Genomic DNA, 18,666 nt, shown 5'->3' on the forward strand with positions numbered 1-18,666 from the left:
AGTTCTTTGAGTGGGCTCTGAGTGACTTGTAGGGTGGCAGTTTTGTTTTTATTGGACAAGTTAAGTGTCACATTTCAGATCCAACTAGGGGAGCTGGAACAATATTTTACAGTGCAGGTGCTGAAAGCGAAAACCATGCATTTAGTTTTTATTACTACTTCAAGCCAAGGGATGCAGCACTCCCACTTCCAGCACTCCTGGATCGAAGCAGAAGAAAAGTGCAGTTCTTCTAAGGTCAAAACCACAGCACTCCAAGCATGCAAGGCTGTCTCAATCTGAACGTACCGACTGTCACACTGAAAGATACAGTAGAACTGCCCCAGCTTATTCCTCCAGAGACTGTAATACTGAGTCCCGCCGCCCTCAGAAAAGGCATCTACCCCCACTCCCCCCTCCCCAAGACATGGTTGCTACACCCCACGCCTGGCAATTGCCTCCCCCAGAAGGACTCGCCCCGCAAAGCCTCCGCCCTTGACCCTCCCACGAGGCAGTGTCCTCCGCACGCAGAATGCAAGACACACCCCGCCTCCAGTCCCTGCAGCCCCTGGAACGGATGCGGGCGGACGGGCGCTCCCAGCCCCCGCTCTAGCTCAGGCCTAGCCGGAGCTTCCCCCGTGAACACGCCTCCCGCCCGCTCCCTGTTCCGGGTGCCCCTTGGGCCCGCCCCTGCCGGGGACTGCGTCGCCGTCAGGAAGGATCCCAGCGAGGGCTTCCCGCAGCCCGAGGGAGACTCTCTGGGCGCCTGCGTTACGGGAGCCGGAGCGGCCCGCGGACAGCAGCAAGCGCCGCCCCGTGACTCACGCGGGAGCCGCGGGTGGACCGGACCGAGCGGGCTGCTCGGCCAGCGCGCAGAGGACAGTCACCGCCCCGGCCGCCGGTGGGCGAGCGGCTCCCCGCGCCAGGCCCTGCCGCCTCCCGGGCCTCCAGCGCCTGCTCGCCCCGCAGAAAAGCGGCTCCCACTGTCCTCGCGCTTGAGCCCCGGCCCCGCACGTTACTCCCGAGCCGACCCCCGGGTCCTCAGCTCCCCGCAGCCGGGCATCCTGCTCCGTCCCGGCCGCGGTACCGGCCTCCTTGGCGGCCGAGACCGGCCTACGCACCCGCGGGCCCCACCCCCTTCTCGCGGCCCGCCCTGCCGGCTCCCTCTTCCCCCCACCCCCTCCGTGCCCCATCCAGCCCCACTGAGCATGTTCCTGGGGGTTGCTTCCTTCCCTGTACAAGGCAGCCGGGGCACCTATGTCATTGCTACTCCCCCTCGCTGAGGCTGCAATGCGCACGCGCACCCCTAGAACGCGTGCTCATCAACTGCCTTTCCCTTAACGGCTGGAGCCGCCTCGTTTCTCTTTCCCCACGATTTAAATATGCTAATGACGGGTCGTCGGGAGTCCTATGGCGGAGCAGGAAGGCGGTCACGTGGCTTGGGGACGTGCCTGTAGGGGGCGGCTCCCGACCTGCCCAGGCTGCCTTAAAAGCGGGCTGCGAGCGAGGAAGCGCCTCAGTTAGAGAGCGAAAGTGCCGGGGTGGGTGGGTTGTGGCTGCTCTGCCTGAAACTTCTGAGTAACATCAACAGGGGGGCCAGCGGCGGCAGCAGCCGTGCAGCCCTGTCCGCCTTCTCCTCATAAACCAGCCCGTGCAGGGCTCGAGCGGGCCCCTCACACAAAGGCGAGCAGGGCAGCTCCCTGGAGGGGAGGGCGGGGGGGGGGGTGGCGGAGAGGCGCTCCTCCCTGTGCAGAGCACTCACAGCTCCTACTGCCCGCCCGTCCCCCGTGTCTGCCCCCCGCCCCCTGTCCATGTAGCCGCCGGCCCCGCTGCTGCTCCGCACTATGCCCATCTTACTCTTCCTGATAGACACGTCCGCCTCCATGAACCAGCGCACCCATCTGGGCACCACCTATCTGGACATAGCCAAAGGCGCTGTAGAGACTTTCATGAAGGTACCGGCTCTGCCTGCGACAGGCGGCGAGGGGGGGGGGGGCGCCGTGCCGGCGCGGGGCTGGGGAGGGCCGGGCGGGGGCTCGCATGTGGGGCGCTGCTGCTGGCTCCCTCGGGTAACCCTGCGCTTTGTGCCCGCAGCTCCGCGCCCGGGACCCCGCCAGCAGAGGAGACAGGTACATGCTGGTCACTTTCGAGGAGCCTCCCCACGCGATCAAGGTAACCCCCGTGAATCGCCCTCCTCCCCCCGGGCCGGGCTGCCCGCCCCTCCCCCGCGCTCCCGGCGGCGCAGCGCAGCTCGCCCCGCACAGGCACACACAGGCTCTGGCAGCGGCGGCGGCGCTGACATCAACATGGCCGACATTTTTCCTGTGCGGTGTGTGAGCAGCAATGGACTGTGGGGGATATTGATTCAAGTTAGGAAAAGTGACAGCAACTCCGAGGCGAGTTCGGCTGCAAGGGGCGGCGAGGAGCGGTACCTGCTTCGCGCCGGGCAGCCTTGGCTGGGCGCTTCCCCCTCGTCGTGCGTGGGGACCCGGAGCCTCCACATGACACATCAGAAGGGAGCCTGCTGTAGGTCATTGACCGGCCCCGTCCGCTGCCGGGGACCAGGCTCTGGTTATTCCAATGACCCGCAGTAAGTTGTAGGCTCACTCTTTGGACCGTGAAACCAAACGCTGATATTCTGCTGGGTGCGGGACAAGGGGGCGTGAAGGCTTGGGGGAGGGGTGAGGGGAGCTTTGAAGCCTTTAGAACAGAAGAGGTTCTTAGTTACTTGTAAGATGAGTTAGTAGTTTGGGGGTTATTTTTTAACCACATGCATGCAAGAGAGGAAGACACCATTTTTGTAATCTGTAACAGAAAAGGCTCTCCTTGTGCATAGCTAACATCTGAAGGATAAGCATTCTTGCCTTTCTCTTTGCAGGCTGGCTGGAAAGAAAACCATGCAACCTTTATGAATGAATTGAAAAACCTTCAAGCTGAAGGACTTACGACTCTTGGCCAGTCTCTAAGGACAGCTTTTGATTTATTAAACTTAAATAGATTAGTAACTGGCATAGACAACTATGGGCAGGTAGGTTGAATATAAACAGGGGGAAAACCTTTTAAAAAAAAAAACAGACAAACCCTTTCAGAGACCACAAATGATTAGTTGAGCAAAATAACCTCTATTCATGAAATATGAAGTATAAAACATAACAGGAGGGCTACTGTACAAATAAACAGTGCTTAGACAATTGAGAAACCCATTACTACGATGTTGTTTTGTACCCAGCTTTAGTTCAGTTTTTATTTTATATCAGGCTGAAACTTCAAGTTTTTTAAACACAAATGTAGGCATTGATTTTTTTTTTCCAGTTCACACATGTCAACTTTTGGTATATTTATTATGATCGAGATAATGAAACCTTATATTTCAGCACATTAGCCAATTGCATGCAGAAGTCATGAAGATTTTTTTCTCTTCCATGTACAGTGGTGCACAATCAGTTGAGTGCACTTTGAGGCTTTAGCTTTCCTCTGAAGTACACTTGTTATTAGCCACTGTGGGGACCAAACTATTGGGCTAAATGGAGCAGAGGTTTAATCTTACATGTCAAATCTTCTTTTACTCATTAATTAGACCACTGCTTTTGGTCTTTGCATACCCCCATATCATTCAATCTGTTTCCCTCATATTAAAGCCCTGAAAAGCTCTGGCTTCATTGACAGCCTGTACTGGAGCTGCCATCCTTCTGGCTCAGAAGGATTTGAACAGGACTTCTTTTGGAGTGTGTCAACATTACCTTTTAATCAATAGTATGGGTCACTGTAGAACAAAGAGGCACTTCTTTACCATTCTCCCTCAGGTTGAGTGTATGCCCTAGAAACACTCTCAGTTGCTCTTGGCCTGACGAGTAAGAGACTGGGACTATGAATCCAGCCCTAGTTTTGTTTTGCATAGTAGTGGAGAGCATTACCAGAGGGTACACATATTAAATGTATATTGTGCACTTTTTAGCCTCACATTTCCCCTTTTTATTTTCTCCTGTGACATAACGCCCTCTGAGAGGAAGAAAGGCTGTTGCTGCTTGTTTCACTAGAGAATGAAATAAGTTGCTTCAGCCAAACGCTCTGAGGCTGAGCATATTGTCTCTGCGTTACCATGTTCTGCTTGTGTAGGAGGAAAAAAAAAGTGTTGCACTGCCACTAAACTACCAAGTCACCCTAAACATGTTTTTGAATGCAATCCTAGTAATGAAACTTTGAAATGTACCAATTCCACACACACAGCTAATCTCTTTAGTCTGTTTCCATGCGTTGCCCTCTTATAGGCCTATGTGCATTCACCTGTTTTTCTGCTTTCCTTCATTCCAGTTTGTTAGGTCAGCCTTACGAAGTTTTCATGAAAACTTACCCTCCCAGGTGCAAACCCCCCCTGCCATATCCACCCTTTGCCCTGGTTATTGATAATTAATACAGCAGTGATATTCATCCATAAAATATTACATGCCCTGGGTGAGTCAGCTATGCTCACTTAGTCTTTTTTAACAAGTGGGCAACTGAGTTTATGCCATGGCTCTCATTGGCTGGTTATACGTTGAAGAACGAGTGCTTTTTGTTGTCTTTTGAGCATCTGCATTGTTTTCATTTGCGCCTGGTCTGTCTTGTCCTTAGATCTTTGATTCCAGGTCTCTTTCTGACCTCAGAAACACCCTTACTCTTCTAGATATTATAAGTTGATAACTTCTAAACAAAGTTTATCAGATACTTCACACTGTTCCATGTGTGGTGGACTTAGCAGAAGAGAATGGTTTCTGGTACATGCAAATATTCACTCACATGATTAAACAATCTTTTCTGAACTTTTCGGTGTCCTTTACAAAAATAGATGTCTATGTGTTAAATAGATTTGTTCTGCTAGATCCTGTGCTGCTGAAGTCCCTAGTTCTCATTGTAGCACCACTATCAGACTAGAACTTTTTCATAAATTAGACTAAAATTTCAGCAAAAACAACGAGGAGTCCTTGTGGCACCTTAGAGACTAACAAATGTATTTGGGCATAAGCTTTCGTGGGCTCACTGGAATTCACTTCTGGGACTGAACTGGTCCTTGAAGTTCACATTGGCCTATAAGCAATACATATTGCCGTCCTGTCAACTGACATCAGCAATGGGAAGATCCACCGTTAAACTACTGTTCTGAAAATAAACATATTAAAATTTACATGTTGCAAAGGACATGGGAATAATTCAGAAAGACAAAGGTGGTAAGAATACTCAATTGTTGAAATATTGGAGACAGTAGCTTACTCCTACTCATCTAATTTTTTTAATGAAACACTTAGAAAAAAATTTTTACACTGAGACTGCTTGAATAGCTCAACCAGTCTACTTTAGCTGTAGCTAAAGCTACTCTTTCTTGGGTTCAGAAGACAGGATGATTTACAAATAAACAAGATCTAATAGGTATTCGAGAAGCTACTACCTGAACCATACAAACATTTTTTAATGAAGCATTTGGGAAATTATATCAGGCTCTCTCTTCCACTAAATTATTTATCTGCCCCTCCCCCCATTGGATTGGCAAGATTCTAAAATATTTGTTCAGATTCCTTTTGTTTCTAGTACTTGAGTTGTAGAACAAATGTGCTCCTCTTTTCAATACTAATGACAAGACGTGTCAAACTTACTGAGATTCAGTCTGGTTAAACCATCCAACTTCTGAATTGTTTATCTAAATTGCTAGGACACTTGTTATATCTGACATCTTTTGAAGTTGGCCAGAGTTCACCATCAGCAGACTTCCTGGATCGGACTGATGGCTGAATGTTTGTTCTGAAATTAAACTTGAGGAAAACTCCTGCTGCATATTTTATTGTATCACCTCTGTTTGGACCTTAATACAAATATCTCAATTCACTATATGTATTTTGCATTGGTACCGACTCATGAACAGATAATGACAGTGTTTGAGTTACCACTTGCACAGATGTATTCGATCACATAATTTCACATTTGGATCTTTAAGGGACACAACCTAATTTATTTTTAAAAGTTCTAGTTTCTAACAGAGGAGCTTTTAAACATATCCTGAATTTATAAACCCCTGTTAGTGTTTTTACAAGGATTTTCATGCTCCCTCATTTTTTAAGGATCTTGTTAACAAAGGAGAAACTCTCTTACTATATAGGAGAACAGTTGGCCTGACTAGAGGAAAAATATTTTTCCTAATGTAAGTTATAATCTAAGGGTTAACTTGCATCTACTGCAGTTAAGTTTTCAGACAGAAATGTGATTTTTTTTTTTAAACGTTGGCTGTGTCCCTTTAATTTGTGTAACACTTTCCATTTGATGTTAAGCCATATCTTATCCTTGCTTGGCTCTAACAGCATTCGCAAAGTGGAGTAGTTTCGTTCATGTATTTCACTGTCTGAGACTGGTTTTGATAGATGAATTTACGAGGTTTTTAAAGAAAGTGTTAGCCTTTAATATTACCAGTAAAAGGTACTGGTCCTCTGCACCTTACTGTGGATCTTTATTAGGTAAGCTTCAGTAACAAAAACAGCTTAAATGTGAATGTGTATAGTAGAGACACCATTTAAATACATTGACTTTATACATCTGCTGCCTATCACATCACCTTGTAACTTTGCTAGCCTAGCTTGCACTTACCTAACTGACCTGTTTTATAACATTTTTTCTCTGATCAGCTTCTCTATCCATTGTCTTACACTAGCCTGAATTGTTAGACCTCTTATTAGCAGATTTTCCTCAATCACCTCCTGCAATACAGTGATGCATCTTGTCACTATGGTTTTTCGTGATTGCTAGATAAATTGTGGCTACCTAACTTAATGGATAAAGTTAAATATCACTAATATTAAATGCAGTTTGCTGTAACTGGTTATAGGTTAATACTACTAGTGTTTGAAGTTGTGGTTAATTCTGAAATGGAAAACAGAAGTATGTAACTTCCTAAATAATGCAGCAGAAACGTAGTGGACCATCTAAATACCTATCTTGACAAACTGCAAACTGTTGAATTTGGTAGTGAAACCATAAACTATTGAAGCTGTAAAGTATGTAACACCAAAATAGTAAAAATTAATGCATATAAATGAAAAGTACAATAGTGCTGCAAGATTTAATCTGATGGATCTGTTTTAAGTCACTAAAACTCTGATTCTGTGCAGCCTAGCGCACTTTGTCTTGCAAACAGTTATTTCTGTGGTGAGTGGGTCATTACCATGCTCTCTTACTGCAGGACCAGTACAGTATGAGGTGCATGCTAAGAGAAAATGTGCTTGTTTAAACAAATGTTTTCACAAAGTACTAAGGCAAGAGTGTTTCAAGCTAACAACATTTTTTGTATGATGTCCTTTTCAAATTTTCACCAGCGTGAAATTTTCTCTCATGTTTTGGGTAGAAACTTCTGTTATCAGACACCAACACAGTATCTCTACAGATGTACCTTGCTTTTAATCAAACTTCTAAAGTATGCGGCTGATTCAGTGAAACTGACCCATGAGATGTGAACTGAATTTCAAGAGCAGACTTACTGTAACAAAAGACAGCCCAGATTACAAATTTCTGAAAGAATATTTTCCTATAATCAAAGTGGACTTTCTCTAAAGTAGAAACTTCTTCTTCTTCACACTAAATAACACATTACATGGAATAAAATATAAATTCCATGAAAAATTACTGTAATACCACACAACATCCTTGTTCTTGGCAAAGGTCTTCCTAATTTTGTTCAGTGCATTTCAGGTAGAGCTGGACAAATAGCCATTATTTATTAGTTTGCAATTTAAAAAGTCAAAAAAATTTTGAGTTGAACAAAATGTTTTGTCAAAATTGAAACGTTTTATTTCATTTTTGACCATTTTTAAATACTTGATTTTTTTAATTACATTGTTGAGAATTTTTAAATAGAAAGTGGTTTCAAACCAAAAAATCAAAATGTTGCATTCTGAAAATGTTGAAACAAAATGTTCTGAATCTTTTGGAAGTTTTTTTTTGTGTCCCCCCACCCCCCAACAATTTGGTGAAATCAAAACAAATTAGCAAAATTTTGGTGTCACTATATCCATTTTTTGCTGAAAAAAGTTTTGGCTGAAAAATTTTGGTGAGCTCTGATTTTGAGTATTTACAAATACGTGGGAAAGAAACCTTGAAGCAGAAAATAACCTAAAATCAGATTTGAATCTTAAATACATGAAGGCTATCTCAAGCCATTTTGGAATAAGCCAAAGGCTGTAAAGAGATTTATCATCCTGTACATTGAGAGGTTTTGTGCACATAATGGGATGTTTTTAAACAACCCAATTATCCAAATTTTATCCAATTTGCAAGCTTCTCTCAAGTAACCTCATTTTAGATTGATCGCTACTCGAGTATTTTTTACTTAATTTTTCATTAAAGCTATTTGTAGATGCAAGAGATTTTTATTTATTCTGATCATTGGAATGTTTACACAATAAAGCTTGCTTCACATTGGTCGGCAGAGGATCAGTATTTTTGGCTTAAATATGTGAACTTCTACTAATTTGTAGAACATTTAGATTGTGTAAGAGAGGCATCTTATTTATGCTTGTGGAAAGACTTCATTTTGTCCAAATTGTTGGAATTGTTTCCATCTGTGGCTCCTCACACCTGTGTCACTGAGTAACCTAAATTTAATATATTTGGTAATTGAGGTTCAAGTCACAAACTTGGTCACTTTGGTAAAAGGGGTTGTATATGTATATAATGCCACTTTATCTAAACATCTTTTGAGTGAGGTGTTGTAAATAATGCCTCACTATATCATGTCTTAATTTGCATGTTAGTCTCTAAGGTGCCACAAGTACTCCTTTTCATTTTTCGCTAGTTGTCATGCTGAGTTTGATTTGATTTCTTTGAATAGTCACTTAAATAGTAGTGTTTGACATTGCAGATTTGTAGTTACTGATTGTAGAGGTTTGTAGTGTGTTGTCACGGAGAGGTGGGTTCTGGCTAGATGTCCTTAAAGCTGCTGGGCTGTTCGAAGGTATGGCAAGTGTCTTTAATGGGCTTGTGGATCATGTGACCTGGAGCTCATGACTTTGGGTAGGGGTAGAGAATGTAGTTATCTTGTCTGCAATCCCTTGCTTACAAAAAATTAAAATCTTTCAAGTATAAATCTCTTGGCAGTCAAGGGTGAAAAGTATTGCAGTGGAATGACCTGTGCTTTGAGAGCACATCCAGATTTGCAACCCAAGTTTAGACGAACATTTCCTGCCTTGTCAGACTTGTCCTGCTGCAAAGGCAGTTTCTTTTTTTTCTCTTTGGTGGTGATAGAAGCTTGTACTGCTCTAGAGTAACTGCGTCTTCTTTTCTCTCCTCTCCCCCACCTCTTTAAAAAAAAAATTCTACTCAGAGCAACTCTGTAACCCAGTCTAGGGAGAACTTCATCCATTAGGAAGCAGGAGCACTACACTTTTAAGGCCTGACAGTTGCAAAAACAACAAGGAGGTTAATTGATAGCAGTAGGTACACAGAAGGATTCTCTGTCCTTCAAAATCTCGCTATTAAATGGAATTGGAACAGTCTACGAAGTAGTGTTCATGTAAACGCGTCCAAAGCCTTCAATCAGTAACTGACTCTAGGCTTCTGTTAAAGGCATGGATACAGAGTGCTTGGGTGAGCTGGAATCTTTGCCTTTTCATATTTCCATATTGGGTGGTATGCACTGAGCTTGAGTATTTTGCCTTCCAATTATGTATTTTTGGTATAAGGAGTTATTTTCTGATCTCTAGGCATGCCATCCCCTCCACTGCTTTCCTAGAGTAGTTTAAATTTCCAGATACCTCTTTTGTTCCACAGTATCAGTTAGCAGTAAACACCACTGGGGGACCATTGCAAGAAAGCATGCTTAGTTTTAGATCTCTACCCAAAGCTTGGGCCCAGCTAAGTGACCTGTTTTACTCTGGAATAAATGAATGAATATCTAAAGTGGTGACTAGATTTTGAGCCACGTTCATGTATGCCATTTATCTAGCCTTAGGCTGCTTAATGTGTTTTTAAAGGAAGTTCTAAAAAGTAAGACTCATCCTGGTAAACAAGGTTGCATGAAGTCTACCTTATTTTCATTGATATAAAACATTCTTATCATCCTGTTCCATGAGTGGAAAGGAGGTATCTTTTATTTGAGGTATTTCCTGATATTCATATATCAATGAGGCTTTGATCATGTTGAATCTTGAGGCATGTACTTAAGTATGTACATCTTAAGTATGTACTTGTAATTAAAGGAAAAGTACACCTTGGGATGGACAACTGAATCCCCTGTTGTCTGTCTTTGTCTCTGCACCCTGTGTCTTGGATATATCAATACTAATAGTTTTGCCTTTCCACTAACCCATTTGCAAGTCATCAGAGCTAATTGCCCTCAGAAAGGCAGGAATATACTGTAGGGAAGGGGGTTGGAAGAAAAATAGGTTTTTGCTTAAGCCTTGACTGGTAAGGCTGCAATTCAGACCTTTCTTATACCCTGAGTTTAGTGAAATATTTTCTGAGCAAGTGTCAGGTAAGTAAAAGCAAGTTGAATAAAAGCAACAAGTATAATTAGGAAGACGCTGAAAAAATTCATATACCTCAAATAAGTGATCTGGATAAATCCTGCTCAGTATTGTGCTTTGTTTGTCCCTCTCCTTGGGGGCTACGGGGAGGTGCTACTATTACACACTTCAGAACTCTCCTGTCCACAGTTAAAACTATCACTGTTACCTCTTGTGAAACTTTGTGATTCCATCCCATCCCTCTTCTGTTAAAGATACATTACACAAAATTCTACTTGTTTGAATACTAGTAGGAAGAGAAATTGTACAATATGTCTCATTTCACACAGTATTCCCAGTTCTGTACAAATTTCCTTTATAAGAACATGTTTCCAATTCAAGCTGTTGCCTTTTGACCTTGTGTTATCTGGGCATGTTTTCAGTTGTTTTCAGCCATTGTTCTGTTATTTATTCAGCAGTCTGAGAACACATTTGGTATGCCTGGCTATTTTAATAACTGGGTGATCCAGGGCCATATCAAGCTGTACATTCTGTATGCAGTGACATGAGAATGGTGGAGTTAATTTTAGTTCTTTCCCTAAAGGGTAGGTCAGTCTTCCTCTCATTTTAAGTATCACAGTTTTTCTTGGGGTGGGTTGAACAGAAGGTGGCCTTTCTAAATGCAATTAGAGCAAATCTTTCCTATATCTCAACAGATTTCTTATTTTAAAGGTAACTTCACCAGTGACAGTTCCATTATTTTTGGTCACCATGTGTAATTTCTCTGTAGTATTTTCAAAGGATACATGCGTATCAGTAGTCTTAACTTCATACAATCTTACCATAGCTGTGTAAGTCATTTTCCTCTGCTATATCCCACCTTAGTTGAAAAGTGTGTAGACATGTAGATTCTTCACTGTTAAAACATTATATTCAAATTAAATTGGGAAATGTTTAATGAGTTTTGTACTCTGACCTTGGCTCCTGACTGTACTAGACCCTTAAAAAAATCTACTGTACAGCTATCTCTGTCTCTCTAGGTATGTATATATCCCCCATTACTGTTGTATCTGAGCACCTCACAATCTTTAATATATTTATCCTCTCAACACTGCTGTGGGATAGTTAATAGTATAATCCATATTTTATAGATGGGGAACTGAGGCATAGAGACGGTGACTTGCCCAAGATCACACAAGATGTCTGTGGTGGAGCAGGTCTCTCAACCCAGGTCTCTCAAGTTCTGGACTAGTGTCCTAAATTGAATTATTATTACAAATAAATGGAAAGTCACTAGTATTTAATAGCATGGATATTAATATCAACAAGAATAAATTGAGCCCTTGTGTTTGGGAGCAAGGCAGTAAGACTTTCCTGATTGCATTTTACCTTTCATAAAAGGAAAATATGTAGTGAGATTCTGGTCCTATCCAAGCTACAAGCCACGACTATTCTAGCTACAATGGTTGTTCTAAAATGGTTGTCAAGCATGGATTTGGCAGAGCTATGTCTGACAAACATCTTCTGAACATGGTGATAACTAGCACAGTTACATGGCTTTCAGAGGCTTTCTTAAACAGCTATGCTACTAGAAAGTGTGGTATAGACTCTGTCACACTTAGTACTATGGTTTCCAAATAAATATGTGTTCCAAACACATACTAGGCAGGTTGAAAATATGTTTAGCTGTAACTAACAGCTCAAATGTGCTTAAATGCCCTATTGTTGACAAGACCTCATGTTTTCACCTGAGTCATAAAACTGAATTTTCTGGGCATAAAATAATTGCCTTTACAAGTGTTAAGTTTTTTCCTGTATCCATCCCAGTCATCTTCAATTGACAGTATCTCACAATTGCCTTGATCTGTTAATGGGTTTTCCTTTCTTTGTGGTATGAGTTACTGGCTACTGCTAGAGGCAACATACTAATATCTGTCTGGTGTGGTAACTCCTGTGGATGGGTCATCTTGAGTTTCCCATATATTATGTGAACAACCGTTCCTTGCAGTCAAAGAACTGTGTGGAACTCAGCCAGAACAGCAACAGTTGAGGTGAATCTAAGTGACTGACCTCTTTTTTTCATGTAAATCAAAATTTGCTGTCTAAATGAGCTAGAGTACTAAATATGAGCATCTTCCGAGTCTCTGCTCTTTAATACACTTGGAGTAGACCTAAAGCATTTGGGTAATGAGTATGTTATATGTAGCTCAGGTTCCAGAGGGAAGACCTGGAAGAAAGTTGCTCAAAATCAGCCTTACGGTGGATAACATCACCTCCTAAAAGGCTATGGCTGATATACATTAGTATACCTTGTTGTCTCCGGTGAATGATAGCATTATGTAACTATACTGTAATAGTACGTTAGTGGTACACAAGTGGAGTACACAGTTACAAAAAATCAGACAAGATATAGCATGTACAGAATTATGACAGTAATGGGGGTGTTTTTAATATTCTTTTTAAAAATATACCTAAATATAAAGTAATCAAAATACAGTAACTTCCATCCATGCATCCTTTTTTCCTTTTCTAATCCAATTTCCTTTTCAAGTCCAGTGCCAAATTCTCTTTGGCACTGCTGCTGGAGTGCTTGCTTGTGGAATCTAGCAAGGACATGATGTTTTGGATCTTTCTTGCCCCTCCACTTAAGCATCTCAAACTGCCTTACAAACATTGACAAATTGAACTCTCAGTACTCTGGCTCGGGGTCACACAGGAGTCTTTGGTCCCATTGGGAATACAACCTGATCTCCTAACTCCCAGTCCCCTGCCTAACCACAAGAATATATCTTTTCTTGTAGAAGCTCAATTTTTTTTTCACTGATTTTAGTGATGATGTTGGCTCTGTCACACTGTATTTAGCTCCACACCTTGCTACCTCTTCTTCTTAATGGCATTCTTTAGCAATATATTTGTTGGTCTCATTTTTATTTGTTCACTGTTGTATTAGTGACATTAGTCAACTCCTTTGCATGTCTTTAAAAAAACCAAAAAACCTTCAAATGGAATCTGTATGTTATGTTAACCTAGATGAAAGGAGAGTGATCCAATTTTTATTTTAATGCACAATTTAAGGAGAATTGTTAAGACCTGAATATGGATACCTCTTCTCACCCAATCCTTCTCCATTTCATAGGGTACATTTTAAAAAATAATCGTAAGTGTGGAAAGAATTATCAACCCAGTAAAACAAAAAGGATGCAATAATTAAGGATCTGATCTAAAGCCCAGTGAAGCCAATTGTTTTTGGATTTGCATCAAGCTCTTTACAGATGTCTTTAGAACACATGACTAAAACTAGCTTGGGAATCCAAATTCCTTGGGATAGATTTTAAAGGTAAAGCTGCTAATTTTGGAGGAGGGGTTTGGGGGTGGGGGGAAGGTAATAGGTATTTTTACTTATACTCTTTATAAAAAGGGTATTATCTAGGCCCAAAATTTAAATCTGATGATTTTACTTTTTTTGTACAACAGTTGTAATCAAAACTATAACTAGACAGAAATATGACTAGATTCTAAATAACTTTAAGTACATTCACTAGGCCACTGAGAAGACCTGGGGGCAGGGAATCCCAGTTTCTAAGTGATTACACTAGCATATGTGTGTGGGCTTCTCTCTTAATCTGCAACTAGCTGTGCATACTTTTTTCTTTTGCATTTTAGTAAGCAGGAATCAGTACCATAGTTGGATGATGAGTTTTAAACTGAATACAAGAGTGCCATTTTTATAGTACATTCGCTCACAAATCGTTACTTCTGTATTTAAAAAAATTAAGCAAATTAGATGTACTGTCAGTAGCTGTCATTCTATAATATTTTCCGTTAAACTGACATTCTTGATTTTAGTTGCAAAACTTAATTTTTAATTTTCTGTAGTGCAACCCAATCTTAAACATCTTAGCAATAGTTTTGTTGAGAATTCTAGGTTTTAATCAAAAGTGATACTAAATTAATACAACAGAACTGCTCGATCGTTATTCTTATTTCCTGATCTTCACTAGGTGTACTTAGCTCAATGCTCTTGCCTTTACTTGATAGTGACCTGCAATATGATATTGGGAAGGATTTTTAAAGTAGTTAGGCATCATATGGGATTTTCAAAAGCATCTAGGTGCCTAATATCCATTGAAATTAATGAGTTTTAGGAACCTCTGTGTTTTTGAAAATCCCACCAGATACCTAATACCTTTAAAAATTGGTCCGATTATCACAAATTGCTCAGGATTCAAGGATTTTATTATTTCTCTAAATTTATCAAGGAAGTAGTCTAACTTATAGCACTTTAAAGTTTATTATCCAAAAAGTTAAAATCGTTTATATAATCCTTTAGCTACAATTCACTTAAATTAGCTCTTACTTAATTTCCATCTCACTTATATCCCTGATCCATTTTGATTTTTTAGGTGGCAGGGGGATTTTTAAAAGGGTCTGTAGGACTTAGGAACGCAAGTCCCATTGGTTTTCAGTGAGATGTGTGCTTCCATTTTGATTCAGACTCCTCTTCCCCCATCTCTATACGTGCATATTAACATACACTGAAAAATGTTGTACCTTTTGTATTGAATCTTCTGTGCTTGGCCTTTTTGTGTTTGAGCAAAAGCTTATCAGGCTTTGTGGGGTTATTAGAGAATAAACATTTTTCTAGTTTGTGTAAAACAAAATGACCATCTTTTTAAACAGTTCTAAAGAGGCTGAAGTTTCACAATTAGTAGCTAAACAGTCTTAATAAGCAGCACTTTCTTAGCTAGACTTGTGAGCTCAGAAAAATTTTAAAGTTATGAACTTTTGATAATGTGGCACCAAGCACCCCCAGTAAAATGTTCCATTAAGCAGCCAGTTGCACAGTTCAAGATAGATCTGATGTGCTGGTAATTGTGTGTATTACTGTTTGGTTTCAGAAATTTACAAACTCAGGCAAAACTAGAAAAATGCTAGTTTAAAAATGAACTGCAGAGAGATTTTTGAAAACTCGCGTTGGGACCTTTTTGCTGCCTTATGGTATTTCAAGAATGTCTGAAACTTTTGGGTGTTTTAAAAATATAATTAGGAATGTCATGTTTGATCTTTCCTGTTTTTGCTGGAGGACTTCTTGGGGGGAAAAAGAGGGTCTCAGAAGATGTTTTTTGAGCTTTCACCGATTCATTGTAGAGGTTGTGCATATTGCTAAATTTTTAAGGTAGCTCCTCTCTTCTGACTGCTAGCCATTGGTGTTAAATTTTTGTTAAAAACAAAGTTTTGACTATTGAAAATACAAATTCCTTTCCCTCTGGTTCTCAGTTTTCAGTCTCATGACATTTGTCACAGCATGATTTCACTGGTTTTCTGGTAACCATAGACTAATCAGAAGGAAGAAGTCCTTTGTTTTGGGGTCTTACAAACCTTGATAGTGTCCCTCTAATTCTTATTTAGAATGGATTACTTGATTGCCTGTTCTCTTCATTCCCTCTGAAGCACCTGGCATTGGCCACTCTCAGAAGACAGGATACTGGGCTAGATGGACCTTTAGTCTGACCCAGTATGGCTGTTCTTATGTAATATGTTTATTGAATTTATTAATGTACTGTGTCAGAAGGATCAAAACATTCAGCTATAAAGTATCTTACAGTTGTGGGTTGCATTTTGTTGCTCTGTTATTTGCCAATTTTCCTCAGACCTGTCAGTGGGAGGAAGAAGGGGGCAAGAGCTGTTCCATTTTTTGACCATTTTAGAGTTTCTCTTTGAAAAGTTGTCAAATGTTTTATATAGTGAATATAGCAACCTTTTCATGAAGTTGTCTGTTTCTAAGCATAAAAACTAGGAGAACAAATGCTGTTACTCTAACTGAATGATATATTTCAGTTATGAGTCTGAGTTTGTTTTGATCGGAGATTATCAGAAGTCTCATATTGTACATATGCTCTGCTATGTAATACCACTTGGTGACTATTTCATGTTGTGTGTCACTTTTCACTTATATATTTAGCACCTTATTGTCCAAAGATTCTAAATTGCACTACAGAATGACTGACTGTACAAACTGCATATACACAGATCATTTAATCAAAACTGTACTGCAGCTACCTCTAAGGTACAAGATGGCAGCCATCTGAAGCACCCAGTAATTCTCTACCGAAGTAGGCAAAATTTACTGTATGCCATTGAGACAAGTGGGGAAAATTTTATGTAGGTAGAATGTGTAATTAGCCTAAAAAGAATTTTGTGAAGGTAGTAAGACTAATGCTCCTACAGTGTTTGTGAATGGCTGTCTTGTGATCTATTGGATTGAACAAGGGACTTAAAACTCAGACCACCAGCATTTTATGCCTGATCACTACTGCATCATTCTGACCTTGGAAAAGTCATTTAATCTTTTTACTTCTGTTAATGCATTGTTTAAACAATGCTTACCTATCTCATGGCACCTTAGAGACTAACCAATTTATTTGAGCATAAGCTTTCGTGAGCTACAGCTCACTTCATCGGATGCATACTGTGGAAAGTGTAGAAGATCTTTTTATACACACAAAGCATGAAAAAATACCTCCTCCCACCCCACTCTCCTGCTGGTAATAGCTTATCTAAAGTGACCACTCTCCTTACAATGTGTATGATGATCAAGTTGGGCCATTTCCAGCACAAATCCAGGTTTTCTCACTCCCCCCCACCCCCCACAAGATCTCTATCAAGCATTCTTACAACTACAATACCCACCTGTGGAAGTGAAGAAACAGATTAATAGAGCCAGCAGAGTTCCCAGAAGTCACCTACTACAGGACAGGCCTAACAAAGAAAATAACAGAACACCACTAGTCGTCACCTTCAGCCCCCAACTAAAACCCCTCCAGCGCATTATTAAGGATCTACAACCTATCCTGAAGGATGACCCAACACTCTCACAAATCTTGGGAGACAGGCCAGTCCTTGCCTACAGACAGCCCCCCAACCTGAAGCAAATACTCACCAGCAACCACATACCACACAACAGAACCACTAACCCAGGAACCTATCCTTGCAACAAAGCCCGTTGCCAACTGTGCCCACATATCTATTCAGGGGACACCATCACAGGGCCTAATAACATCAGCCACACTATCAGAGGCTCGTCCACCTGCACATCCACCAATATGGTATATGCCATCATGTGCCAGCAATGCCCCTCTGCCATGTACATTGGTCAAACTGGACAGTCTCTACATAAAAGAATAAATGGACACAAATCAGATGTTAAGAATTATAACATTCATAAACCAGTCGGAGAACACTTCAATCTCTCTGGTCACGCGATTACAGACATAAAAGTTGCTATATTACAACAAAAAAACTTCAAATCCAGACTCCAGTGAGAAACTGTTGAATTGGAATTCATTTGCAAATTGGATACAATTAACTTAGGCTTGAATAGAGACTGGGAGTGGCTAAGTCATTATGCACGGTAACCTATTTCCCCTTGTTTTTTCCTACCCCCTCCCCCGACGTTCTTGTTAAACCCTGGATTTGTGCTGGAAATGGCCCACCTTGATTATCATACACATTGTAAGGAGAGTGGTCACTTTAGATAAGCTATTACCAGCAGGAGAGTGGGGTGGGAGGAGGTATTTTTTTCATGCTTTGTGTGTATAAAAAGATCTTCTACACTTTCCACAGTATGCATCCAATGAAGTGAGCTGTAGCTCACAAAAGCTTATGCTCAAATAAATTGGTTAGTCTCTAAGGTGCCATGAGATAGGTAAGCATTGTTTAAACAATGCATTAACAGAAGTAAAAAGATTAAATGACTTTTCCAAGGTCAGAATAAATTGGTTAGTCTCTAAGGTTCCACAAGTACTCCTTTTCTTTTTGCGAATACAGACTAATACGGCTGTTACTCTGAAACCTACCTATCTCATATGTGCTTTGAGATCCGTGGATGAAAAGTGCTATGTAAAATGTGCCCTTGATTAATTTAGGTCCTTGTTTAAGTATCTGGATGGTCATCACAGCTCTGGGGATATATTTATTAACTTGTTTCAGAGTAAGAGCCGTGTTAATCTGTATTCGCAAAAAGAAAAGGAGTACTTGTGGCACCTTAGAGACTAATGAATTTATTTGAGCATAAGCTTTCGTGAGCTACAGCTCACTTCATTGGATGCACCTAAGGTGCCACAAGTACTTCTTTTCTTTTTGTTTGTTAACTTGTGCTCCCTCTGCTGGCTAGCTATACAATTACAAAGCAAAATTATAGCATCATACATGGTCATCGTAGTGATATATTTTT

The 18,666-nt window shown here is 41.1% G+C and overlaps 1 protein-coding gene across 7 annotated transcripts in view; it reads left to right on the plus strand.

The window, feature by feature from the left end:
* The first annotated feature begins 528 nt into the window (after positions 1–528).
* INTS6 (integrator complex subunit 6) overlaps positions 529–18,666 on the plus strand; it is a 77,582-nt gene continuing 59,444 nt past the window's right edge. For 4 of the 7 annotated variants that reach the window (XM_073343184.1, XM_073343205.1, XM_073343196.1 and 1 more), the window contains exons 1-3: positions 532–1,931; positions 2,071–2,148; positions 2,855–3,004. In XM_073343184.1, the coding sequence (XP_073199285.1) occupies positions 1,821–1,931; positions 2,071–2,148; positions 2,855–3,004 (339 nt within the window). In that variant the 5' untranslated portion in view covers positions 532–1,820. The other 3 variants (XM_073343191.1, XM_073343217.1, XM_073343209.1) reach the window with 3 other exon arrangements.

The sequence above is a fragment of the Lepidochelys kempii genome, chromosome 1, assembly GCF_965140265.1.
Source record: "Lepidochelys kempii isolate rLepKem1 chromosome 1, rLepKem1.hap2, whole genome shotgun sequence".
In the NCBI taxonomy this organism is placed as follows: domain Eukaryota; kingdom Metazoa; phylum Chordata; order Testudines; family Cheloniidae; genus Lepidochelys; species Lepidochelys kempii.